At 44.7% G+C, this 27,314-nt stretch overlaps 1 protein-coding gene across 1 annotated transcript in view; it reads left to right on the forward strand.

Moving 5' to 3' along the window:
• The window catches only part of LOC137370060 (protein FAM221B-like), an 88,982-nt gene that overhangs the window by 23,025 nt on the left and 38,643 nt on the right, over window positions 1-27,314 (forward strand). The window contains exons 2-5 of the mRNA XM_068032135.1: window positions 5,205-5,336; window positions 5,452-5,685; window positions 13,543-13,686; window positions 25,384-25,494. Of these exons, the coding sequence (XP_067888236.1) occupies window positions 5,496-5,685; window positions 13,543-13,686; window positions 25,384-25,494 (445 nt within the window). The 5' untranslated portion in view covers window positions 5,205-5,336; window positions 5,452-5,495. The remainder of the gene's footprint in view (window positions 1-5,204; window positions 5,337-5,451; window positions 5,686-13,542; window positions 13,687-25,383; window positions 25,495-27,314) is intronic.

A 27,314-nucleotide genomic window follows, 5' to 3' on the forward strand; every position in this document is an offset into this window, starting at 1 on the left:
TCCTGTAGAGGAGTCAGTAGCCATGTCTTCAAGGTATTTCCATTCTCCCCTAGGATCCATCCACACACTTTGGGGGTTGGAGTGAAGCACCAAGGCAGCCTGGACTGGCGGTGGATGAAGGAGTCATGGCAGCTGCCAGGAAAGCAAGTGCACATATAGAAGAAGCTCTTGTTGTGGTCACAGACCAGTTGGACTTTGAGGGAGTGGAAACCCTTCCTGTTGATGAATCTGACTGGCCGGTCACTGGGTGCCTTGATGGCCACATGGGTGCAGTCGATGTTGCTCTGCATCTGGGGTAATCCAGTGATGGCAGAAAAACCCAATGCCCTCTATCCCTGCATGGCCACATCTGTCATGAAATGAATATACTGCCCAGCTCTGGCAAAGAGGGCATCAATGACCTATGAGATGCAATGGTGTGCTGCCATTTGCAAGTTGCTACTAAGGTCCACAGCTGATCCTTGGAAGGAGCCAGAAGTGAAGATGTTCAAGGCCACAGTGACTTTGACGGCTACTGGCAGGGCATGGCGACCAGTACTACTAGGCATGAGGTCTTTGGCGACGAGGTCACAGATGTCTGTGACTATCTGCCTAGAGAGATGCAGTCTCCTGCAGCACTGGGTCTCCGGGTCTCCAGGTAGCTCCGTCTTCAGCGGTAAATCCTGTGTTGAGGGTTTGACCTTTGTTGCTGTCCTGCTCCTCCTTCTTCTCTCTTGTCCTTCTGCTGCTCGGGGTTCTGCCTTTCCTGTGGAGGGTGCTGCCCCTCATCGCCACTGGTACCAAATGCTGACAGTCATGCCCCCATTGCCAGCTGCAATCTTCATTTTGGACAGGTTGCCAGTATATTGTGCTTGGCAGCCTTTCGCCCTACTTTTCTGCCCCCGTTATGCCAGGGTGGTGATGGTGAGGACCCCATTCAATGCCCTTGGCACTGACTGCCCACTCTCCCTGCCACCTGTACAGTGCTAAGGGCACCTCCTTTCCAAATGCTGAGCTCCCCTCTGCTACGCTGACTCTCTAAGGGGCAAGACTAATTCCCTGGGGCAGTCAGGACCGGCTGCCCATTCTACCTTTCAGCTGGTCAGCAAAGGACAGCAGACGTAATCTGTGCGCCCCGATCAAAATTTTAACCTCCGCCTCCAACAAGCTCTTAACAAGCTGCTTAACTACTTGAATTGGCCTCAATCAGGAGGAGGCTGGGATCACTGTCCTGCCCTCCCACACCCCGCCCTGGTGAACATTGCCAGCGCCGGGAATGGCATTCCAAAACTGACATACCAGCCGGGTCTTTTTGCTAATTTATATAAACAGACACCTGGGGAACTGCATTAACTCAGAGGCAGACAATGATATATTTGTTTCTTGACACTTCCTGCCCACATTTAGTGGTACTGCTTTAAGTTTAATTTAGAGCTATCATTCTGAGAAAATAGAACAAAGTTAAATGATGGAAACAAGCATACTCCATCCTCTTTTTCTTTGGTTAAATTTGAATTTGATAGACCAGGCATTTTACTTAAGTCATATCTTTTCCCACAGTAACCTAAAAAAAAATCCGAACTTTAGAGCATAAAGATTTAAACATAAACGCAAGGCTCCCTGGTGTATCAGTTGATAAAGGCACTCCCTGTTGTACAAACTAAGAAAGTCCTAAGTCCAATTCGACACCTGTGCTGAGTTAGCTGATCTCGCAGTGAGTACTACACTTAGCCTGAGTGTCTCTAATCAGGTAGGATTGCCTCAGTGCCGCAGCTGAAGGGTGTGTTTGTGTGTATGAATGTTTGTGTGTGTGCATATGGTCAAAACTAGCAGGACAAAACCAAGGGGCAAAAAAGCACAAATTAAAATTAAATCCCCTAACCATTAGGATATGATCATATGTTTCAGGACTGTTGGCCTTCCATAGAAAAGATTTGGAAAATGATTGCACTTAAATGTTGGATTTTTCAAGCAAAGCTTCCTTGTGCAAGTTTAAAAATAAAGCACCTAGAAAAATTGTGGTTAAAATGCTAATATCTTCGGTATAGAAGTTATTTCCCTGAAAGGAGAAAACAATAAGAAATTTGTTTGCCTCTACTGGTAATTGATAATTCCTTGATAATTCCTCAGATCCCAGGTGGAAATCAGATGCAAAAAGGTCCAATTTAGGGGGCCAACCTCTCGAACCCAAACACGTCTGACAGCATGGGCCTAGATTTTTACCCACTCAAAACCCATTCACTTGCAGAGTTACAATTGGGCCCATCATATTGTTCAGGCATTTGAGAGGCATTCCTGGTGGCTGCCGAAAACAAATTTAAGGCTCCTTGAATATGCTGGTAAAGACCCATACCAGAGTAGGCGTCCAGCTTGCAGCATTCAGGACTACCTGGTAATCATGCAGCATAACCAGTAGTCCTTAAAGGAACCAGTAGAGGCCATCACCTAAAAGGTTAGTTATAAAAAAACATTTACATGAATGTGGAGCTGGGCAGAATAGGAGTGCTTCTCCTGGCTCCACATTAAAACTATGGGCCATTGCTGGCCAGCATTCGCACCACCTGCCAATTGCTTCTCCCCACCGCCCCCCAGACTTTCATGAGGCCATTGGCAAGCGTTCCAGCCAGCCGAATTCACTAACCCCAACTCCCTCACGACCAATCCCATGATCCTGTCAGCAGTCTCACCAGGAGCGCACCACAATTCAGGCATGAGCCCCCTTCCAGGTCATTGTGTTGAAAATTCGCTGGTCCTGAACACTCAGCAAGGGTTGTCTGGCATAGGCATTCCATTTGCATTGTGAAAATAGGAAAATAAAAACTAATAGAAATTCTCATTGGCAATTAGGCACTTAAACCGAAAGCTGCATTGGAAAGCTTTCACTAGACTTAGAAAGTCAGGTCACCGACCTGAAACGTTAACTCTGCTTCTCTCTCCACAGATCCTGCCAGACCTGCTGAGTATTTCCAGCACTTTCTGTTTTTATTTCAGATTTCCAGCATCTGCAGTATTTTTCTTTTATCATAGCAATTAGAAGTTACTTTAAGTCAAGCAAGACCGTGCTCTAATATGGAAAAGCGTAATGAATTTGTTATTTTGTACGACTACACAAAGACAAGTTGTATCAATTCTATTAATTGAGTCTAACCTTAAGTGTAATTGTAACCTCTACTCCCATTTTGTTTCTATTTTCTTTGCAAATTTTGGTTTCACTCTTGTTTTTCTCCTGTTTTTGATTTCAGGTGGCAGCTATTCCATCATTCTGCCATTCACACCTCTTCTAGACATGTTTTTTGTTTTTTTATTTGTCCCATTATGCTTCCTCTGGCCTTGTCTTTTTGTCATTTAATCTCCCTATCACACACCTTCCCTTTTCTCTTTTCCCACCCTCCTTCATTTTACTTGCTTAAAACCTATTAGATTTCTAACTTTTCCCAGTTTTGAATAAAGGTCATCGACCTTAAATGTTAACCCTCTTTCTCTCTTCACAGGTGCTGCCTGATCTGCTGAACATTTCCAGCATTTTCTGTTTTTATTTATTATTAATCATAAATGTTGCTCCGTATGTTCATAAAACATCTTAACAATTTCTATCTTACCTTGTTTACCGATTGTTTTCTCAGTCCATCCTTGAAAAAATTGAAGAGAAGCATGTGTGCAGAGTGTGCCTAAAGACACAGATAGTTCAGATCACAAGAGAGTAGTACTGTTACATCCCTGTGTGACACTCTTGTATCATTAAATATTGGCCAATACAGGCACGCCCTAAATGCAAGATGCTCCAATAGCTTACTGGAATGACTTGCATTTGTAACACAAAATGAACATTATAGAATGATTACAGCACAGAAAGAGGCCATTTGGCCTGTCACGTCCTTGCCGGCTCTCTGCAAAAGCAATTCTACTAGTCCAACTCGTCTACACTTTCCCCGTAGCCCTGCAAATTTTTTTTCTTCAGGTGATTATCCAATTCCGTTTTTAAAGTCACGATTGAATCTGTCTCCATCACACTCTCAGGTAGTACATTCCAGATCCTAACCACTTGCTGTGTAAAAAAAATTCCTCATGTTGCTAATGCTTCTTTTGCCAATTATTTTAAATCGGTGCCCTCTGGTTCTCGACCCTTCTGCCAATGGGAACAGTTTCCCCCGATCTGTTCTGTCCAGACCTCTCAAGATTTTGAACACCTCTATCAAATCTCATTTCAACCTTTTCTTCTCTAAGGAGAGCAACCCCAGCTTCTCCAATCAATTCATGTAATTTGAAGTCCCTCATCCCTGGAACGATTCTCAAAAACCTTTTCTGCACACTCTCTAAAGACTTACAGCCTTCCTAAAGTCTGGTGCCCAGAATTGGATACAATACTCCATCTGAGGCCGAACCAGTGTTTTATAAAGGTTCATCAAACTTCATTGCTTTGGTACTCTATTCCTTATTTATAAAGCCCAGGATCTCATATACCTCTTTAACCACTTTCTGAACCTGCCCTGCCACCTTAAGCAATTTGTACACATATACCCCCACATCTCTCTGTTCCTGCACCTGCTTTAGAATTGTCTCCTTTATTTTATATTGCCTTTCTTTGTTCTTCCTACCAAAATGTATCACTTCACACTTCTCTCCATTAAATTTCATCTGCCACATGTCTGCCATTCCACCAGCCTCTCTATATCCTCTTGAAGTCTATCACTGTCCTCCTCACAGTTCACAATACTTCCAAGTTTTATGTCATCGGAAAATTTTCAAATTGTGCCCTGCACACCCAAGTCTAGATGATTAATAAATATCAAAAAAAGCAGAGTTCCTGGAACCGACCCCTGGGAAACCTCACTGTCTATCTTCCTCCAGTCTGAAAAACACCATTTACCACTACTCTCTGTTTCCTGCCAACTTTGTATTCATGCTGCCACTGTCCCTTTTAGTCCATGGGCTTCAACTTTGCTGACAAGCCTGTTGAACTGTATTACCCTCACCAACCCTCTCTGTTACCTTATCAAAAAACTCAAATCAAGTTACTTAAACAAGATTTGCTTTAAACAAATCTGTGCTGGCTTTCCTTAATTAATCCACATTGGTATCTGCTATGCTACCACACTGCATTTTTGAATTTTATTATGTGTCTTCAATGTGTATCTTAAACCATCCACTAAACTGCTACTTCCTCTCATAGAGTGTCGATTTGTTTGACAGATATTAATACTTTCTTTCCTTTTTCACTGTACCAGTGCCAGTGTTCCCCTGGAGGATCTTACCGCCCATTGCTCTGACTGCATTGTTGTAAATAACACAAACTGTTTCCTGGTTACTGTACAACTCAGCCATTTACCACCACCTCACATGCTTGTATTTCCAGTCAGGTAGGACTTCACAACATTGCAGGGTTCTTTTTCTGATTGTCTGTTTGCTGATGTAAATGAATTTCTAAATGTACCTACCAAAATGGGAACTCAATTTCAATTGTCAATGTTTCAGTGGCTGGCTGCAGTGGCCGAGTACAGCTGAAACACCCACATACAATGTCTGCTGGTCAAGGCTCAGGAAAGCAAAAGGCAAAGAAAGGTGGTTTTACCCCCCAGGCTGCAGGTCGCGATTCCAAACAGATGGTACCAGGAAGCAAGGCAGGCAACACACCTGGAGCTAGCCAAGCTCTAGTCCCACATCAAGCATCACAAGCCCAGCAACAAAACACAATGCTTGTCCCAAAAGGTAATGTGAAAAATATTTCTGCCTTTAAGATTCATTTTAGTTATTACTTCAGGCTGACAACGTGTAATGTTATAAGAACGAAAAGACTAGGGGCTGAAACTAGACTTGCCAACTCAAAATTTCCATGGGGGTTCTGCTGATCTCCTGCCCTTTTAGCGGGAATTTGGTGGAACTGGCAGAAAAATGTCAAAGTTATGGCAGGAGTCAGGACAACTATCATGGAAATTCAGAGATACTGGGCTAAATTTTACTAACCCTCCAGTGTCAGGGGTCGTGGGGGGGTGGGGCTGGAACATTTTTCCAGGAGAGGCCCACCACGACCCCCGACACCAGCGGCGGTGAGGCCTTGGTGCGGAACCCACCGCCACTCAGTGGCGGGCCCTTCATTTTCATATGCAAATAATAGTAAAATTAAAGAATAATTACTTACCTGGTAGCGACGGCCATCCCACGCCGATTTTCCGCCTGTTGGCCGTAATTCCCACGCCTCCAGAGTTCCGATGCGTGACAATGGTGGAGAGGGGGGAGGAGTGAAAGGTTCAGGGTGAGGGGGGAGGGAGTGGGGAAAACCGATCTGATTGGGTGTGGGGATGGTGGGAAGGGGTGGAGGGTCAAAGGTGCAGAAGTTACGGGGGGTTGAAAGTTCGTCATTTAAAAAAGTGGTTTTCCAGAGGGATAGGTTATTTTATTTTTTGATAACTCAGTGGGGGCGGAGGGTGGGAAAGGGGATTGAAAGTTTTATCAACATTTTATTTTTTATTTCAGTGCAGCGGCACCTTTAAAAATTTCAATCTACCTGAAGGACTTGAAGCCCTTTAAAAATGGCGCCAGCACCTGCGCAGTAGTGCCGGATGCCATTGCTGGGGTTGGAGTGGCCAACCCCGATGCGTAGAGGGGGCGGCCGCTCCACCCCCCCCATTTAAATGAGCCCCCGCACGAAATATCAGCGACGGCGGAGCCACGCGGGGAGACTGCCGAGATCAGAGCGCACTGCCACAATTTGCGGCGCGCTCATAAAATTCAGCCCACTGTCTTTTGCCAAGTCCAAAACTAACCAGCAAGCAAAATACTGGCAAAGCAGGAGTGATAGAACCATAACACTTTATAACACAGAGGAGGCTGTTCACTCCACCGTGTTTGGAGGGCAAGTTAAGTCATGGATTAAGTTCTAATGTTTCCTTTTGTGGGGATAAAAAAGTCTTTAAAAGCAAAAGAACTTTAATAATTAATACATAGGAAATAGAATCGTGGCAAATGTAGCCTTCTGTTTTATGGTCTGTGGTGTACTTCAGAACTTTTTGCACAATCAGATTGTCCACTCCAAAACTAAACAAATGGTAAGACTGTTCACAGAGGTACAGAACACTGGAGTCTTAAAGAATCGGTGTTGTCAGGAATTTCTTGTTTCAAATAAAGAATTTCCAGTTTATAAAGATTGATTGGGAGAATTCAGACAGTCACAGCAAATATACTACGCCATTAATACATATTGGAGTGTTTTATTTTTCTTTCTCTCCTTTCTGCAAATGACACCTGCTGAGGTGCATGTGTTCCACAGGTATTGGCAGTCTCTGAAATGTTCCTGTTATCTCAGTGTTTCAAAGAGGTAAACCCACCAAATTATGGTGTATCCTGTGGGTAGTTTCAGCAACTCTTGATGTTGCCAGGATAAGCTTTGCTAAAATCCAATCTTCTGTCATGCTGTTGTAGCAATAGGTGCACAGCGGAGACCAGTTCTGCAATATCTGGAATGACTAATTACGGCAACTCTGGTGCGGACTTGCACATTCAATTTTCAGATTTTTGATCTTAGTTTTGTTTATATATTTTTAAAAAGTGACTAATCCAATCTCAGCAGTTGGGGCATTAGAATTGATCTCACCACCCCAAGGCTAACAAAAAGAAAACTGAGCCAAGATTTGTGCTGCTTATTTTTAACTAGCGAATCCCACTGGAGGTCCATGTCTGTGATGTCAAGTAAAGAGGTTAGGATTAGGGTAACTGCAAGTTTCCCCACAGCTGTAACTATATAAAAAGCAGATGGGATTCTACCCTTTATAAGTAGGGGTATAGGCTGCAAAAGCAGGAAACTAATGCTAAGCCTAGACAAATCATTGGTTAGCCCACAGTAAAAACATTGTGCCCACTTCTACAAAGGATATCCATGGATTGGCTACAGCTGAGATCTCCTAAGAAGATGCCTTGGGTGAGAGGCATAAGATCATCACCAAAGGAATGAATGGTGAGGTTAAGAGAAATATTTTTATGCAGAAGGTTCTCAGGGCATGGAATGGCCTAACAGAAACAATCTTGAAGATAGAATCTATATTAGCTTTGAAAGGGAAGTGGATATATATTTGAAAAAGAAAAAATTAAAAGGATATGTGAAAATGGCAGGGCAATGGGACAAAGTGGATAGTCCTTTTAGAGAACTGGCAGAGGCATAGTGAACCCAAGAACACAAGAAACGGGAGCAGAAGTAGACCATATGGCCCATTGAGCCTGCTCTGCCATTCAATACAATCATGGCTGATTTTAGGCTTCAACTCCACTTTCCCACCTGCTCCTCATATCCCTTGATTCCCTGAGAGACCAAAAATCTGTCTATCCCAGCCTCAGACGTGCTCAACGATGGAGCATCCACAACCCTCTGGGGTAGAGAATTCCAAAGATTCACAACCCTTTGAGTGAAGTAATTTTTCCTCATCTCAGTCCTAAATGATTGACCCCTTATCCTGAAACTGTGCCCCTGTGTTTTAGATTACAATCTCTCAATGTCTACCCTATCCATCCTCTTCAGAATTTTGTATGTTTCAGTGAGATTGCCTCTCATTCTTCTAAACTCCAGACAATATAGACCCAATTTACTCAGCCTCTCACCATAGAACAACCCCGGCAGCCCAGGGACCAGTTTAGTGAAACTTCGCTGTACCGCCTCCAGTGCAAGTACATCCTTTCTTGAATGTGAAGACCAAACCTGCACACATTATTCCAGATGTGGTCTCTCCAAAACCCTGTACAATTGCAGCAAAACTTTTTTATTCCTGTACTCCAATCCCCTTGCAATAAAGGCCAACATGCCATTTGCCTCCCTAATTGCTTGCTGTACCTGCAGGCTAACCTTATGTCTTACTGGCCCAAATGACCTCCCTCTATGCTGTAAAATATTATAGAGGTGAAATTTAATGTCAAAGAGGGCACAAAACAGGTTGCCCATTATATATCTGCCAATTATCTTTTCCATTGAAGTCAGGAAAATCGGGCAGTGTCTATAGCAGGCAGACAACCTGCTCCTGCCCATTTTGTGCCCCCACCAAGATTATATTTTACCAGCTATAATACTACTAGTTACAGCATGGAACTGTGCACTGCACCTTAATGGGAACTTTGCCTTCAGGAGAAGAGTGAATGAGAAAGACAATCGAAAGAAAAATTAAGGGGGAAAAAGTAGCGTTGCAAACTCAATTTTCATGTACATCGTCATTGAGCCTTATTAAATGTCTCTGAAAATATCATTATTATAAAGATCACAGGAGAATTGCAGGTCAGTGCCTTTAATAAATTGTGTAGCAGTGAACAAAGAACAAAGAACAGTACAGAACAGGAACAGGCCATTCGGCCCTCCAAGCCTGCGCCGATCTTGATGCCTGCCTAAACTAAAACCTTCTGCACTTCCGGGGACCGTATCCCTCTATTCCCATCCTATTCATGTATTTGTCAAGATGCCTCTTAAACGTCGCTATCGTATCTGCTTCCACCACCTCCCCCGGCAGCAAGTTCCAGGCACTCACCACCCTCTGTGTAAAGAACTTGCCTCGCACATCCCCTCTAAACTTTGCCCCTCGCACCTTAAACCCATGTCCCCTAGTAACTGACTCTTCCACCCTGGAAAAAAGCTTCTGACTATCCACTCTGTCCATGCCGCTCATAACTTTGTAAACCTCTATCATGTCACCCCTCCACCTCCGTCGTTCCAGTGAAAACAATGCGAGTTTATCCAACCTCTCCTCATAGCTAATGCCCTCCAGACCAGGCAACATCCTGGTAAACCTCTTCTGTACCCTCTCCAAAGCCTCCACATTCTTCTGGTAGTGTGGCGACCAGAATTGCACGCAATATTCTAAGTGTGGCCTAACTAAAGTTCTGTACAGCTGCAGCATGACTTGCCAATTTTTATACTCTATGCCCCGACCGATGAAGGCAAGCATGCCGTATGCCTTCTTGACTACCTTATCCACCTGCGTTGCCACTTTCAGTGACCTGTGGACCTGTACGCCCAGATATCTCTGCCTGTCAATACTCCTAAGGGTCCTGCCATTTACTGTATACTTCCCACCTGCATTAGACCATCCAAAATGCATTACCTCACATTTGTCCAGATTAAACTCCATCTGCCATTTCTCCACCCAAGTCTCCAACCGATCTATAAACTGCTGTATCCTCTGACAATCCTCATCACTATCCGCAACTCCACCAACCATTGTGTCGTCCGCAAACTTACTAATCAGACCAGCTACATTTTCCTCCAAATCATTTATATATACTACAAAGAGAAAAGGTCCCAGCATTGATCCCTGCAGAACACCACTAGTTACATCCCTCCATTCAGAAAAGCACCCTTCCACTGCTACCCTCTGTCTTCTATGACTGAGCCAGTTCTGTATCCATCTTGCCAGCTCACCTCTGATCCCGTGTGACTTCACCTTTTGTACCAGTCTGCCATGAGGGACGTTGTCAAAGGCTTTACTGTAGTCCATATAGATAACATCCACTGCCCTTCCTTCATCAATCATCTTTGTCACTTCCTCAAAAATCTCAATCAAATTAGAGAGACATGACCTCCCCTTCACAAAACCATGCTGCCTCTCGCTAATAAGTTTGTTTATTTCCAAATGGGAGTAAATCCTGTCCCAAAGAATCCTCTCTAATAATTTCCCTACAACTGATGTGTGGCTCACCAGCCTATAATTGCCTGGATTATCCTTGCTACCCTTCTTAAACAAAGGAACAACATTGGCTATTCTCCAGTCCTCTGGGACCTCACCTGTAGCCAATGAGGATGCAAAGATTTCTGTCAAGGCCCCAGCAATTTCTTCCCTTGCCTCCCTCAGTATTCTAGGGTAGATCCCATCAGGCCCTGGGGACTTATCTACCAATGCTTTTCAAGACACCCAACACCTCCTCCTTTTCGATAATGAGATGACTGAGACTATCTACACTCCCTTCCCTAGGCTTATCATCCACCAAATCCTTCTCTTTGGTGAATACTGATGCAAAGTTCTCATTTAGTACCTCACCCATTTCCTCTGGCTCCACACTTAGATTCCCTTCTCTGTCCTTGAGTGGGCCAACCCTCTCCCTAGTTACCCTCTTGCTCTTTATATACGTATAAAAAGCCTTGGGATTTTCCTTAATCCTGTTTGCCAATGACTTTTCATGACCCCTTTTAGCCCTCCTGACTCCTTGCTTAAGTTCCTTCCTACTGTCTTTATATTCCTGAAGGGATTCGTCTGTTCCTAGCCTTCCAGCCCTTACGAATGCTTCCTTTTTCTTTTTGACTAGGCTCACAATATCCCGCATTATCCAAGGTTCCCAAAACTTGCCAAACTTATCCTTCTTCCTCACAGGAACATGCTGGTCCTGGATTCTAATCAACTGACATTTGAAAGACCCCCACATGTCAGATGTTGATTTACCCTCAAATAGCCGCCCCCAATCTAAATTCTTCAGTTCCTGCCTAATATTGTTATAATTAGCCTTCCCCCAATTTAGCACCTTCACCCGAGGACTACTCATCCTTATCCACAAGGACCTTAAAACCTTTGGAATTATGGTCACTGTTCCCTAAATGCTCCCCTACTGAAACTTCGACCACCTGGCCGGGCTCATTCCCCAATACCAGGTCCATTACGGCCCCATCCCTAGTTGGACTATCTACATATTGTTTCAAGAAGCCCTCCTGGATGCTCCTTACAAATTCTGCCCCATCTAAGTCCCTAGCACTAAGTGAGTCCCAGTCAATATAGGGGAAGTTAAAATCACCCACCACTACAACCCTGTTACCTTTACATCTTTCCAAAATCTGTCTACATATCTGCTCCTCTACCTCCCGCTGGCTGTTGGGAGGTCTGTAGAAAACCCCCAACATCGTGACTGAACCCTTCCTATTCCTGAGCTTCACCCATATTGCCTCGCTGCACGACCCCTCCGAGGTGTCCTCCCGCAGTACGGCTGTGATATTCTCCTTAACAAGTAATGCAACTCCCCCATCCCTTTTACATCCCCCTCTATCCCGCCTGAAGCTTCTAAATCCTGGAACATTTAGCTGCCAATCCTGTCCTTCCCTCAACCAAGTCTCTGTAATAGCAACAACATCATTGTTCCAAGTACTAATCCAAGCTCCAAGTTCATCTGCCTTACCTGTTATACTTCTCGCATTGAAACAAATGCACTTCAGACCACCAGCCCCGCTGTGCTCCGCAACATCTCCCTGCCTGCTCTTCCTCTTAGTCTTACTGGCCTTATTTACTAGTTCCCCCTCATTTATTTCACTTGCTGTCCTACTGCTCTGGTTCCCACCCCCCTGCCACACTAGTTTAAACCCTCCCGAGTGACGCTAGCAAACCTCGCAGCCAGGATATTTGTGCCCCTCTAGTTTAGATGCCACCCATCCTTCTTGTACAGGTCCCATCTATCCCTGAAGAGATCCCAATGGTCCAGATATCTGAAACCCTCCCTTCTACACCAGCTGTTCAGCCACGTGTTTAGCTGCACTATCTTCCTATTTCTAGCCTCACTGGCACGTGGCACAGGGTGTAATCCCGAGATTACAACCCTAGAGGTTGTAATCTTGGGATTGTGGTAACAGTTTATCCCTCTTACATTACCTTCCTGATATCCTTCCTGATCCTGGGTGCTGAAATGTAACATAGAAGCTCAGTATTGCCTGGATTTTAAGGGATGGGAGATCCCAGTTCACCTCCATGGAAACCATTGGATATGAATCTATTGGAAATGAGAGTTCTCCATAAAACTGCATTTAGACTGGGTCAATTAAGAATATTTTCTCTCAGTGACTTGTGCTCTTTAAATTTTGTAGTTACTTTTAACAGGAAAATATAATTGAATTTGGTAAATCTTCCTTAAAGTAATGTACCAGCATTGTGTATTTTGGGTTCACATAAAAAAAAATTGAAATTCTATTGGAACCACCATTCTCTATGTCTGGCTAATTCCCCACATTTAGAGACTGAATGAGAGACTGAGGAACTGAAAAGTCAGTGCCTAGCTGAACATCCACAACAGTTATCACTGCCAACTCCCCAACAACTCAGCTGATCACCTGACTGCTTGGGGTAATTTTCACCCAATAGATCGTGTGCAGACTGAGGCAACTTTCAAGGCCTCTTCATATTGTTCACATTCTTAGAAAATTATTAGTTTCATGAATTTCCTCAAATTCCAACTGTGGAGATTTATGTTAAAACTGTTTATGTGACCTTAAGCTTTTCAAAAATTGATTTCATTTTAATGACAGGTAGCTGGATTTTAGAGACAATTTGTTTTACCCACAAGAATTAAAACGTACTAATGTTTCAAAACCCATAGTCTTCCCATATTCTTAAAATCTTCAGACACTTAAAATCCAAGCTTGTTGTCACCTAATCACCGTTTCCTCTTTTAACCCATATTGTCTCCGACTTCCTCTAACCTTGGTTATGTCTGATACGATAGGGCTTGTCCTTTCACCTCGCTGAATCAATAAAGGAAAAATAAAAAAATATTTATAATAGCAGGCTAAGAGTAGGTGGAAAAAAGTTTATCTATTGAGAGGTTTCCTGCAATTATCTTTTACAGGTTATACAGTTAAACCCATCATTCCAGCTGAAAAGGCTGAGCTCATCTCTGTCGCCAAAGCGATGCATAGAGAAGAATTTGGGACTCGGGTGAAGGAACTATTTGATCCTGAGAGAGAGGCAGCGCTGGATGCACTTCAAACAGGTGATCTTAATTATTATTACTTGTTCTCGGGATATGGGTGATACTGGCAAAGCTGCATTTGATGTTCATCACTACCCTGAGAATATGTAACGATTACTGAGCTAATTCAAAGTGCGTTAAGTATCAGAAACATGGTGGGAGGGAAAATTTGAATAGGCCTAAAAACACAATGTGTGATTAACCTGCGCCCAATTGTTGCCATCGAGGCAGCATGCAAACTTTGTGCTACCTGCTAATTTAAATGTTAGTAGCAAGTAGCCCAGAGCTACATGTGCTGCTCAGTGGCTGCATGTGAGGCTGGCACCACTTAAAGTCAGCCTGTCACTCTTAATGGGGAGGTGCATTCTGGCTGTAGCAGGTGCTGAAAGTCATTGTGGAAGAGAGTCTGAGCAGGAAGAAGAGTGAAAATTGCACAATAATGTAGACAGCTTGCTTCAACATTCTCTGATTGTAGCACTGGAGGCCTTTGTGCAGAGATGGACAGAACAAGAGAGGTCCTCATCCCACAGGGTACCATGACATCGCCCAGCCAGACCACTGAGGAGGCAGTAGGAGCAGATAACCATTGCAAACAGAGCAGTCTAGCCCCGAGGAACTGCATCCAGTGCAGGAAGAAGTTTAATGACCTCACATGCATGGTCAAGGTCAGTGAATGCATTTCAAATGAGCCACTAGCCTCACACACCATCTACCACACCCCCTGCACCCACCTACCAACATTCCCTATCAATCAACACCTTACATTCATAACTTTACGCTACCCTCACACACTTAGCACTGCTACAAGCCTCATACACACAAATCTCAGCTTACACCAATGCCAGCTATCCAACCATGACAGGCACATCACCCAAACACATTGCTCCACACTTACTGAAACACTTCCCTCTCTCTTGCAGGGAAAGGTGATGCATAACCCCAGGCAGCAGCACCTAATTGGTGAGGTCTGTATGCCACCGCCCCATGGAGGAGACAGCGCTCGTCATCATTGGAGCAGCCATGACTGAGGCCGTGACCAGTGGCTGGGCTGAAAATATACAAGATGATGCTATGTTCCCATCTAATCCACCTTCTCACATCCTGCTTTCCCCTCATCCCACAATGTCTTCTGATATGCAAGCTGTAGATGGTGTAATAAGCATGCACCCCTCCTGTTACACAGCAACCCTACCCTTGGGCCTTTCTCCTTTCAGATACCTAAGAACTGCCACCTGGTCAAGTACTGGTGCAGGAACTTGAAGTGCAAGAGAAACAGGATGGTGAAGAAATATGGTCACTGAATCTTGTGCTCAGAATGGCCAGCTCAGATACTGATACTGCGTGAACTTTAGAGGGTAGCACAGAGGCAGGATCTGCACGTGGTGAGTCACCAGGCATGAGAGGCCTGCAGCCAGAGCAGGGGAAAGGGAAGCGCAGGTACCAGCTCCCCAGAGGATGAGATCACACGCGAGTTCTGCTGCAGACGACTCAGACGGAGACTTCAAAGGGGTGGCGTACAGAAAAAGACTGATGGGCATGAACAATGAAATGCTTGGTGCATTGACAAGCCTGCCAGAAAGACTGCTGTCACTGGCAAGGAGCATGGAGGAGTCTGGCATGAGTTTGGCACTGGGATGTGCGCAGAGCTTGGAGCCCATCCTTTCCAGCACTGGCATCAAATCAGCATTATGCGCTGAGTGACATCACGATCTGCCTACTCTGCATACTTCCGGTGCATGCTTCTAACACCCACCCTACTACTGTCCCCAAAATGGCACAGGCTGCCCAGGAAGTGCACACACGCAACCATTTGGCACCAAAATGGCACCCATAGAGCCAAAGCTATGGGCGCTACAGAGCCGTATTCTGTGGCCAATGTGTATGAGTTACGTATAGGCCAGGCTGGGTAGGAGATTGGCAGGTTTCCTTGCCTGAAGGGCATGAGTGAACCAGTTGGGTTTTTTCTTCATTATGGCAGCTTTCACGGTCATTTTGTTTCTTGTGCCAGCCACAAATCACCAGATTTATTAAATTACATTTCACAATAAGAAAGAAAGAAAAAGAACTTGTCTACTTTTAGCATAATTCACATCCTCAGGATGTCCCAAAGGAAATCAATGAATTATCTTTAACATGCAGTCACAGAAAATTAGATGAATGACGGTGGTGATGTTGAGGAGCAATACTGACGAGGACACCGAGAAGGCTTTTTGCAGTTCTCCCAAAAAGTAACGTGAGATCTTTTATGTCCACCTAAACAGATAGTCACAGCCTTGACTTCACATCTCATACAAAGGGTGGCACCTCTACCAATGCAGCACTGTTTATGCTGAATGTAATAGACTCTGTGAAGGATCTTCAGTTGAAAAGTTACCTGGTCTGGATGGGAAGCATCCTCGGTGCTGAAGGAACTAAGTATGGAAATAGCAGAGGCTTTGCTTACAATCCTTCAATCCTCCTTGGGTATGAGAGTGGTGCCAGAGCACTGGAGGTTCCAAATGTTACATTGCTGTTCAAAATAGGAAAGATAAACCAGGTAACTACAGGCCAGTCAGCCTAATGTCCATGGAAACATCTAGAGGCCATAATCCGGGACAAAGGGGAGGATTTGCCCAGGCAAGGGGAGGTGGATTTGGGTGCATGCGGGGAGTTGCCTTCTCCTCAGCTGCTTGCCCTTCCCTGGACACAGAGTCCAAGCTGGAAGGAGGCAAAATCCTCAACGCAGGCTTTACAGGCAAGGGATCAGATCTCTCAATATGTCCGAGCACCAGTCACTCAGGAGGCTAAGGCTCTCATGGCGGGTCATTGCTGACATCTGCAGCCCCCTGGAATAACCGCCTTCACAGTGTACCAGGTGGGCATGCATTGCCAGTGGCCATCAACATGGCTGTCATTGGAATGCCACCCAGTCCACACCCCCAGGTTTTTGCCTCTCCCGGAGGTTGTGTGCTTTCTTCTGTCAGGGGAGAAAACAGAGAGTTATGAGTGTTAGTAACGGCTTGTTGGGTAACAGGGAAGCAACCGTTTCTGGAGGGTGGCTGTGAGTCATGGGTCTGAGAGGGCAATAAGATGAAGGTGAGTGTTGGCTGTTCAAATAGGGTTGTGAGGTGCCTGGAGAGAGAGGAATATGGGCAGCTGTTAGGAGTGCTGTGCAGGACAATGCTGCGAAAGTTAGAATGTGGGCTTGACACCTGAAAGTGTTCCACCACTCACCTTTCCTGGCCTCTTGAGGACCTGGATCCTGTTGCTGCACTGTCTCCAGGTTGGATGGACCAGACTTCTGCTGCTGACTTCCTCGGCCACATCCAGCCATGCCTGTTTGGTTGGAGAAATTGTCCTCTTCCTCCCGTCCTTGGGAGAGCTCACCTCACAGTAGCCCCTCAGATCCTGCAGCAGGACCTCCAGGTTAGAGTGACAGACCCGGGGAGCAGCCTTCCCATTCCTGTGGTTGCTGCAGCCATAAAAATCCATGTCCTGTTGAGCCATTGTAATCCATACTGGGTCCCTTTAATTAGAATTCCTGCCTTTGACAGATTCAGCGCATCATCTTGCCCATCATTCCTGATTGATTGGGGAACCCAGAGGCGGGATATTAATACTGTGGCTCAGTTAAAGAGCCTCGGCGATGCACACTCCAGTTGGCAACGGGTCCCCAACCTGCTAATGGTCCCACCATTTCGGCAGGGACTAAGTGCAGAAACTTCTGCCTGAAGTGTCACTTGGTAGAACATCGGTTAATGAATGACAGCTAACACGGATTTGCTAAAGGCAAACTGTATCTGCCAAACTTGATTTGAGTTCTCCACTAAAATAACAGAGAGGGTTGATGAAGGTAGTGCAATTGATGCTTTGCATATGGACTTTCAGAAGGCATTTCATAATAATAGACATGTTAGCAAAATTGAACAAAAGCAAAATACTGCGGATGCTGGAAATCTGCAATAAAAGCAGAAAGTGCTGGAAATACTCAGCAGGTCTGGCAGCATCTGTGGAGAGAGGAACAGAGTTAATGGTTCAGGTGTGTGACTGTTCTGATGAAAGGTCACAGACGCGAAACGTTAACTCTGTTTCTCTCTCCACAGATCCCTGACCTGCTGAGTATTTCCAGCACTTTCTGCTTTTATTAGCAAAATTGAAGCTCATTGGGATTAAAGGGGCAGTGTAGATACAAAATTGCCTAAGAGACAGAAAGGAAAAAAGTATACAGTGATATCCCCAGGGATCAGTATTAGGACCACTACTCTTTTTGGTTTAAATTAATGACCTGAATGGTTTTGGGGACATAATTTCAAAGTTGCAGATGACACAAAGCTTGGAAAAGTTACAAACAAGGAAGAGGATAGTAGCAGACTTCAAAAGGACAAAAACAGCCTGGTGGAATGGACAGGCACACGGCAGATTATATTTAAGGTGAAAAATTATGCATTTTGGAAGGAAAATTAAGGAGGCAATATAAATTAAGTGGTAACATTTTAAAGGGGTGCAGGACCAGAGGGTCACATACACACATCTTTGAAAGTAGCAGGAGAAGTTGATAAAACTGTTTAAAAAAAAGCATACTGGATCCTTGGCTTTATAAATAGAGACATTGAGTTGGATTTTAATCCCATAGAGAAGGCGCTTTTGGAGGTGGGCGTGCCAGAAAATTTGTATCGCCGAGTGGTATGCGGTTTCCTAATATGGTCCCACCTCCAAGCAACTTTGGAGGCGACTTATTGGGGATCTCAGCAATCTGCCCGTAAGTGGCAGGTCATTAATTGAGGCAGTTAATGAGCAATTTGAGAGCTCGTTGCAGGGCTGGAAGAGATTTTTGAGGCACAGGAAAGCAGCAATTCCAAGGAGATAAGACAGCTGCGCAGCAGGGAGCCAATCAGAGAAGTGGGTGCAGTTCCTGGTGCAGCATAAATGGTGGAAGGAGCAGAGAGGAGCTGATGCATTGGCACACAGTGGCCATTGTGAGAGCAGAGCTCAGAGAGTATTTCAGGTGGAGGCGCTGGGGCAATTTGGGGGAGTGCACCTGCAGGGGTAAGTGGGGCAGTTGGGGGGTGGGGCAGGTGGTCCAGGCAGCTGGTACAGTGCAGCTGGTTGCAAGTGAGGCCATCCCTGGAGTGGGGGGGGGGGGCTCAGCTACTCCGGAGTAGCATTGAGTATTGATGAGGAGCAGTAGTGCCAACAACAATGCAGCCCCTTGGTGCAGAGGGAATCAGCTGTGATGCCCGAGGGGCAGGGAGGGCACAAAGGCGCTACACCATAGGCTATACCACCAAAGAATCAACTTCCTGGGCATCTCAGAACAACATTGAGGCAGGTGTTTGCTGATTTGTGTGTCCTCATGGAGGAAGAACACATCCCTCGCCGGTCGCATGGCCATGCCCTGCCAGTAGCTGTGAAAATGACAGTGGCCTTGAACCTCTTTGCCTCTGGGTCATTTCAAGGGGCAGCAGCAGACCTGTGTGATATCTCATAAGCATTCACCCACCCACACAAAATAAGAGCACATGGTGTAGGGGGTAACATATTACCATAGATAAAGGACTGGTTAGCTAACAAGAAGCAGAAAGTAGGGATAAATGGGTCTTTTTTGGGTTGTTAAGCTGTAACTAGTGGAGTGCCACAGGAATCAGTGCTGGGGCCTCAACTATTTACAATCTATATCAATGACTTGGATGAAGGGACCGAATGTATGGTAGCTAAATTTGCCAATGACACCAAGATAGGTAGGAAAATAAGTTGTCAAGAGGAAGTAAAGAATCTACAAAGGTATTTAGATAGATTAAGTGAGCAGGCAAAAAATTTGGCAGAAGGAGTATAATGTGGGAAAATTGGAACTTGTCCACTTTGGCAGGAGGAATAGAAAAGCTGTATACTATTAAAATAGAGAGAGATTACAGAACTCGGTGGTACAGAGGGATCTGGGTGTGCTGATACATGAATCACAAGAAGTTAGCATGCAGGAATTAGGAAGGCAAATGGAAAGTTGCCATTTATTGCAAGGGGAATGGAATATAAAAGTAGGGAAATTTTACTGCAGCTACTGCAGTACGGTGCCTTGGTGAGACCACATCTGGAGTGCTGTGTACAGTTTTAGTTTCCTTATATGAAAGAAGATATAATTGCATTAGAGGCAGTTCAGTTCAGAGAAGGTTCATTTGACTCATTCCCGGGATGAAAGGCTTATCTTATCAAGACAGGTTGAACAGGTTGGGCCTTTACCCATTGGAGTGTAGAAGAATGAGGTGATCTTATTGAAACATATAAGATCCTGAAGGGACTTGATAAGGTGGATACCGGGAAGATGTTTCCTCTTGTGGGGGAGACTAGAACTAGGGGATACAGTTTAAAAATAAGAGATCTCCCTTTTAAGATGGAAATGAGAAATATTTTCTCTCAGAGGGTCATTAGTCTGTGGAATTCTTTTCCCCAGAAAACAGTGGAGGCAGGGTCATTGAATTTATTCAAGGCTGAGTTAGATAGATTTTTGATAGACAAGGAAGTCAAGGGTTATTGGGTGGCAGACAGGAACGTGGAGCTGAGACCACAATCAATTCAGCCATGATCTTATCAAATGGTAGAACAAGCTTGAAGGGCTGAATGGCCTACTCCTGCACCTATATTCCTGCTGCTGCTGTTTGTGCTGCTGCTGTTCATACCACCAGAGAGACTATGTGGATGGCTATAGGGGACAAGGGCTATCCATGAAAGAAATGGCTGCTGACACCTGTGCACAACCCTACAACTGAGGCAAAGAGATGCTACAGCTCTGCCATCTTAGCACAAGGCCCACTATAGAGCAGGCCAACGAACTCCTGAAGATGTGGTTCCAGTGCCTTGATCGGTCGGGGGGATCCCCTTCAAAGACTTTTTGCATGGTGGTGGTCTGCTGCGCTCTGCACAACATAGCCGTCCAGAGAGGTGTGGATCTTAAGCAGGAAGTTGTGGAGGAGCATCACACGTCTTCGGAAGAGGAGGAGGAGGAGGAAAATGTGGTGCAGCACAGTGATTCTGCCTTCCAGAGGTCCAGCTTAGACGTTGAGCTATTGACCAGGATGGCAGGGAAGCTTGGGCCACACTAATCCAGACATGCTTTGCCTGAGCGTGGCACATCCTGGAAGCATTTGACCCACTACCACACCTTTCCCACAAGATGCAGCCACATCCAAAATGCCTGCTACACAGATTCATCTACTGTTTCCCCACAATACCTTAAAGACACGTTGCCATCGGCGACACTGTGTTGCCAACCACTCACCTTTACATCAGGCACCCACTTCATCATGCTGGTGCCTTAGTGCCCTCATAACAGTGGAATCACACAATTCAGGATGCAACTATCAACCATTTCATTACATTGAGGATTAATCAGTGAACAGAAGCATTACAAAGTCACTAAAGTGAACTGCATAATGAAACTATCGACGCATAACCGTCTGCATGCAGCTGCTCCTGTGGGGTTCTCCTCCCTTTGACTGGGCCGAATGGCCTCCTTCTGTGCAATAGATGATTCTATGGAGGCAGGCTGCTTGCTTGTGTCTGCATGTGGCTGAGATGCCCATGGCGCCTGACCTTGCCGTTGCGGTGCCAGCGGGTTCATTGCCATACTCTGCTCCCCATGTGACAATGCAGGGGCAGCCTCGGTCACGGGGGCTTGCTGCATAAATGGTGCCTCAGTCAGTGGGGCTATGGGAGCAGCCAATGACGAAGCTCCCCCATGAGGGGTGGCCCCTTTGACATCATCCCTGCCTGGCATACGTCTGAGGGAACCAGTGGTTGGGAGCATCTGATAGTCCGTCCATGTGTCTTTGCATCATCAGTGCAACTGACAGTCAATGCTACAAAATGTAACATGCATTCTGTGCAGATCAGTGCTATATTCCTGCACCCACGTAACGTGATGTCGCGTATGGGTCTCCATGAAGTAGGCCACTCTTTAATGGATGAGCTCATGCGCTCATATGCATGACATAGAGGACCATATCTCGTGAATGAACTCCTCCATTCTCTGCCCAAGACTCCACACTGCCTCAGGGAAGTCCGACATTTGGGCACACAACTCCTGCTGCTGCTCCAGGACCCACCTTGTGTGTAACCCCCGAGGCTCTGCATCTCAACTCAGCTGAGCCTGGCTTTGTCTGTCTTCCATCCTCCGAGGGGGACTGCCCACAGCTGCTTCTGCCTCTGTCACCTCCTCCTGCCCTTATGTGAAGTGCTGGTCACTTTGTGCCACCCATTCTAACTTGAGTGAGGGCCCACCGAAGTGAATGTATCTGCGCTGGTGGAGGGTGCACCACTTGACTGCTGTGATGGTGGTGTCTGGGATGCATCTTCCTCCTCTGGCTGCCGGGTGCTATGTAAATTGGGCCCATTACATCATCATCCCACCTCCTCAACACAACCACCACCCCTAATTGGATGGCAAATGCTTGAGCAGCCTAGTAATTAGCAGCCTCTTTCAAAATAGCATTGGACTTCTGGCAGCGATGTGGAGTGGGTTCAGGACCCGGAATTGGTCCTGAAGTCGGAGTCCTGCCCCTGGAATGGAAATTCAGCCCATAGAGTACAAAACCAAGGAAGTTATGGGATGCCCTTATTAATCATTGGCTTGGCCTCAGTTATAGTATTCTGTCTAATTCTGGGCACTACACGTTAGGAAGGTTGCTAAAACCTGGAGAGGGTGCAGCAGAGAATTATCAGAATGGTACCAGGGATGAGGGACTTTAGTTTTGCGGAGAAACTAGAGAAGCGGGGTGTGTTCTCCTTAGAGCAGAGAAGGTTAAGGGGAGATTTAAGAAAGGTCATAACAGTCAAAATTATGAGGGGTTTTGACAGACCTGATAGAGTGAAATTGTTTCCAGTGGCAGGATGATTGGTAACCAGAGGATACAGATTTAAAGAAATTGGCAAAATATCCAGGGCGGAGTTTTTTCCTTTACTTAGCAAGTTGTTATGATCTGGTACGCATTCCCTGAAAGGTTGGTGGAAGCAGATTGAATAGTAACTCTCAAGAGGGAGCTGAATGTATACTTCAAAAGGAGAAATTTGCAGGGCTATGGGGAAAGAGCAGGAGATTGGGACTAATTGCATAGCTTTTTCAAAAGGACAGCAAAGGCACAGTCAGCTGAATGTGCACCTGCTGTGCTGCATGACTCTGTGAGTCAACCTCATCCATACATCACCACAGGCTAAGTATGCTTTTGACCAAAGTGAAGTGCATGAGTTCCACATCTAAATTCTTCCCACAGAGCTTTTGTGTTTTGTTATTAATGTCACCCACCCTAATTGAATACCTTGGAAATTTTTGTGCTGGATAAAGTGCAGAGTGATCAATTTCACCTTGAAAGTAGGTTTTTAGTTGACCTCTGTGTTGTTGCAATCTGCATAATTATTTATGCAGCAGCTTCAATTGCTCAGTTATCTATCATAAATTATAATTTGAGCAGCCCTTCTTCATAAATGGCTCTAATTCCATCCTCATCCATTTGAAAAAGACTACTAGCTTTCAAAATATATTAAGGTTCTGCCCTAAGGGAGGAGTCATGCAGTATGACAAATCCACCTTAAGCCAACCTTCATATTCAAGTAGGTACTTACCAAAAGAATGTGTTATTACAGTTTGGGATTGCTCGGGATTTCAAGTGCGTTCTTAAGGGAGATGGTTTTGGGTGCTTCACTGCCATCCAGCTCCAGCTAGCCAGCGTTTTTGACTGGGGCAAACCTAATGTGCCAGATGTCGATGTTTTCAATCATTTTGTTCGACTCCAATTAGTCCAGTATACCCTACCCACAGTTTTATCCTCCTATAGCTTGTTTTTCCCTATAATTGGGATTTCGGAAACAATTATTTGGTTTTCCTGAAACAGAGTGGCCTGAATTGCCACAGTAAGCAAATTGCAGATATAGTTTAGCCTGTGCATTATGATAATCTTGAAAGTATTCGTGTTATGGCCACATGGTGAGGAGAGCTTGGGTGGTTCCCACTGCAGCAAGTGTTTTTTTCTATTAGGGTTTAACCCCTTTGTGTTTTATTTGTCAAATAAACAGAAAGCGACAGGTTTTCTTATAGGTTTAAAACAGAAAATCAATTATTTATTGATCAATACGCCTTAACCCGAAATTGTTGCAACTGCATCTAATCACACATCCGCTTGCACGCGCGCACGCACAAACACACACACAAGAGATAGGTAGAGAGGAAAAGGGCTAAGCAATTGTAAGTGGGGAGGTAGACAGCAAACAGCAAACCTGTTGAAGCCTCTCGAAAGTCCAGTTCGCATTGGTTGCAGGCCTGAGGTGTTTATAGATTTCTCTCTTGGTTGAAAGTTCAGTTGAAGACAATGGATCGCTTCTAATTTACTGCTGTATAAGTGTAGATGTAGAATTTTACAGCAGAGCGCATCCCTTCTGGCTGCTGGATTTCTCCCGGTCTCTTAGCTGGAAAAGCTTCTTGGATGCAGCTTTCTAGGTGTCTCTCTTTTCAAGGGTGTCTCTTTTAAGGTAAAAAGTTTGTCACGTCATCTTCTGTTAGGAGATGTTTTGGCCTCTCCCCCATGGTGATCATACAATGGCCAGGGTGAGAATAATCCGGTTATGATGTTTTCACTTCACAATGTCTTTGTTTCAGAAGAACCCATTCAATTCAGGAATGTTTCAGGATGGATGTAGGATGGGTGCAATTGACACCTCTCAGCTTTGAAGGTATTGCTTTGTCCCTGTCAGATAGGGTGAATATACAAAGGCCAAGTCTTTTAATCTTCGGTGTCCATTTTAGAGCACACTGTTCACTTTTTAAAAGAAAGGTCCATTTTTTAAAAGATAAAATCAATTTTTATAACTCCTCAGTTTTAGTCCATAATATTTCATTGTCACATTTCTTGTACCCATGACAATTCACCTTTCCTTGTAGTGAGAGGAGAATGAGATTTATGAGACTTCTTTCTCTCCAGGTCTTGTTTAATGCCTGCCACTAGTTTGAATATATCACCCTCTAATAACAAAGCATATTTGTGACAATAATTATGCTGAAGTAAACCAGCCCTTTAGGTTCAGTTCCATAGAGTACGGTGAAGATATCAGGGGGGCTTAACCTGAATACTCACTGTCCTTTCATTTTAGGGATCTGGGCTTGATAAACAAGACAAGACCTGTTCTTTCTGAAAGCTGTAAATGTTCTACATGAAATGAGTTTGGGCATTCTCAATCCACTTAACAGCATAAAACCCTCACTATTGTCATTAGGTTGGTAGCCTCAAGGTCAGAAAGGCAATTGCAGCAAAGATTTCTGTGTGTGCTATATTTAGAAAATTGTAAACTTATTAAACAGGTTCTAAACTTTGCTGCATGCATGCAGCACAAAGGAAATCATCCCCTTGATGTGAAGCTGGAAAATCACACTGGTCGTGTGGGTTTCTGCTCTATGTCTTGGCTTAATACACATATTTGGTCAGGGTAGCAGGAGGTTGACTTTGTTAAACAGAAAGAACAACTTTAGCCTTGTATTTTCATAATTACTGATATTGTAATTTTTCATATGAAGGCTAGGTATATTATTTTCCCGTGTGTTTGGGCATGAATACCTCTTTTCCTTTCTCACATTCACTTGGGACTTTGGTACATTACAATCTTGCTTTAAAGTATTTTCACCACCTGCATTGTAAGTGATTGGTAAATAGTTCACCTATTATATTTATAACTAATGCATGGATGATTGTGTTGCTTTGAAAGGGATCTATATTGGATGGCGATGTCCTGACTACAAATGGGATTGCATTCGAGTTGGAGTAAAGTCAAAGTGCTTTTGTGGGCACCTCCTCGCTGAACATGAACGTTTTACCGGTAGGGAACTGAACTTTATACGTAAATTGATTATTTTTGTCTGAATGTAAAATTAAGGTAGCATGAACGCATTGAATTCTGCTTCTTCTACACAAGTCTAATGATCAACTTGTAATCACTACAGATCTCAGCATAACAATTGTTATTAAGCCATTCACATCTTAGGATTTTAGAATTATTAATAACAGTGTTTGTTTATTTCATAGCAGCTAGGGGTAGGAAAATAGTGTTCTCCAAAATAGAGGTTCATCAGCTGATGGTCAGGCCATAGAAGTCCTTGTTTTTAATAGTCATACATGGACTCTGGAAGGAAGGGGTTGATGGGCTAAATGCACTTTTCTCCTTTAGTACTTGGTTATATTCTCATCAACATGTATCCACAGTAATCATAACAAAATGTTATCCCAACCACAAGGATGGCTGTCTCATTTATTCATTCATTTTTTATTCCCAAATTAAATTCAGTACAATTCAATTTTGAACTTAAAAACACAAGAAATAGGAGCAGGAGTAGACCATATACCCCTAAGAGCCTGCTCCACCTTCAATAGGATTATGCTGATCTTTGATCTTAACTTCACTTTTGCGCTCAATCCCCATATCCCTTGATTCCCTTAGAATCCAAAAAGCTACAGATCTCAGCCTTGAATCTATTTAATGACTGAGCATCCAAAACCCCTTGAGTAATGAAATGTTTCTTCATTTCAGTCCTAAATGGCCAACCCATTATCCTGAGACTATGCCCCCAGTTCTAGACTCTCCAGTTAGAGGAAACATCTTCTCTGCCAAGCCCTCTCAGAATCTTATGTTTCAATGAGATCACCTCACATTCTTTTAAACTTCAGAGAGTATAGACCCAGTCTACTCAATCTCTCCTCATAGGGCAAATTCTTCATCCCAGGAATCAATCTAGTGAACCTTCATTGCACCGCCTCTAAGACAAGTATATTCTTCCTTGGGTGAGGAGACCAAATCCCTGTATAATTGTAGCAAGACTGCTTTACTCTTGTACTCCAACCCTCTTTGCAATAAAGACCAACATACCATTTGCTTTCCTAGTTGCTTGCTGTACCTGCATGTTAACTTACCGTGTTTCTCATACAAGGACACGCAAAGGGTTTGTGTGCAGGGAGTTAAATCCTCTAAAATTGATGTCGGGTCAGGATCTTGATGTCATCCTGCCCTCTCTGGGTTTTAGAGGGGCAGGATTGAAGGCAAGTGAGGAACCCCCTTGGATCTGTTGAGTAAGTTATTAAGGTAATTAAAAAGGCCATTACAAGCTGTTTTAACCCACAATTCTGGGTTTCTCAGCCAGGGGATCTGTTCCCTGACCTGTCAACAACTTGCCAGGGTCACCGAGGTGAATGCACAGAACTTCTTCAGTGAAACTGAGAAGCTGGGAAGTCTTTGGTCAGTGAAACTGAAGAGCTCCAACCATGGCCAGGTGAGAGGCGCCTGTTCAAAACACTTCTTCTCTCAGAGAGTGATATCACAGCTTGGCACCACCTATCAAGTACTTCACTCACTTTCAGCTGTGCTCCCCTGCTGCCAGCCTTCACTACAGCCCAGGAGCAGCTCCACCTTCCACCTCTGGTGAGGGGCAAGAACAGTAGCCACACCACCGCCAACAGCTCCGCAACAGCCTTCTCCTCAGCCACATGCCCCTCCACAGGGCAAGGTGATGGACACAGAGGTCAAGCTGGAAGAAGGTGTGACCCCAACACAGGGTCTACAGACAGAGGATCAGCTCTCCCGATATGTCTGAGCACCTGTGCCTCAGGTGGCTCAGGCTTTCATGGCAGGTTGGTGCTGACATCTGC

This window comes from Heterodontus francisci, chromosome 1, assembly GCF_036365525.1.
Source record: "Heterodontus francisci isolate sHetFra1 chromosome 1, sHetFra1.hap1, whole genome shotgun sequence".
In the NCBI taxonomy this organism is placed as follows: domain Eukaryota; kingdom Metazoa; phylum Chordata; class Chondrichthyes; order Heterodontiformes; family Heterodontidae; genus Heterodontus; species Heterodontus francisci.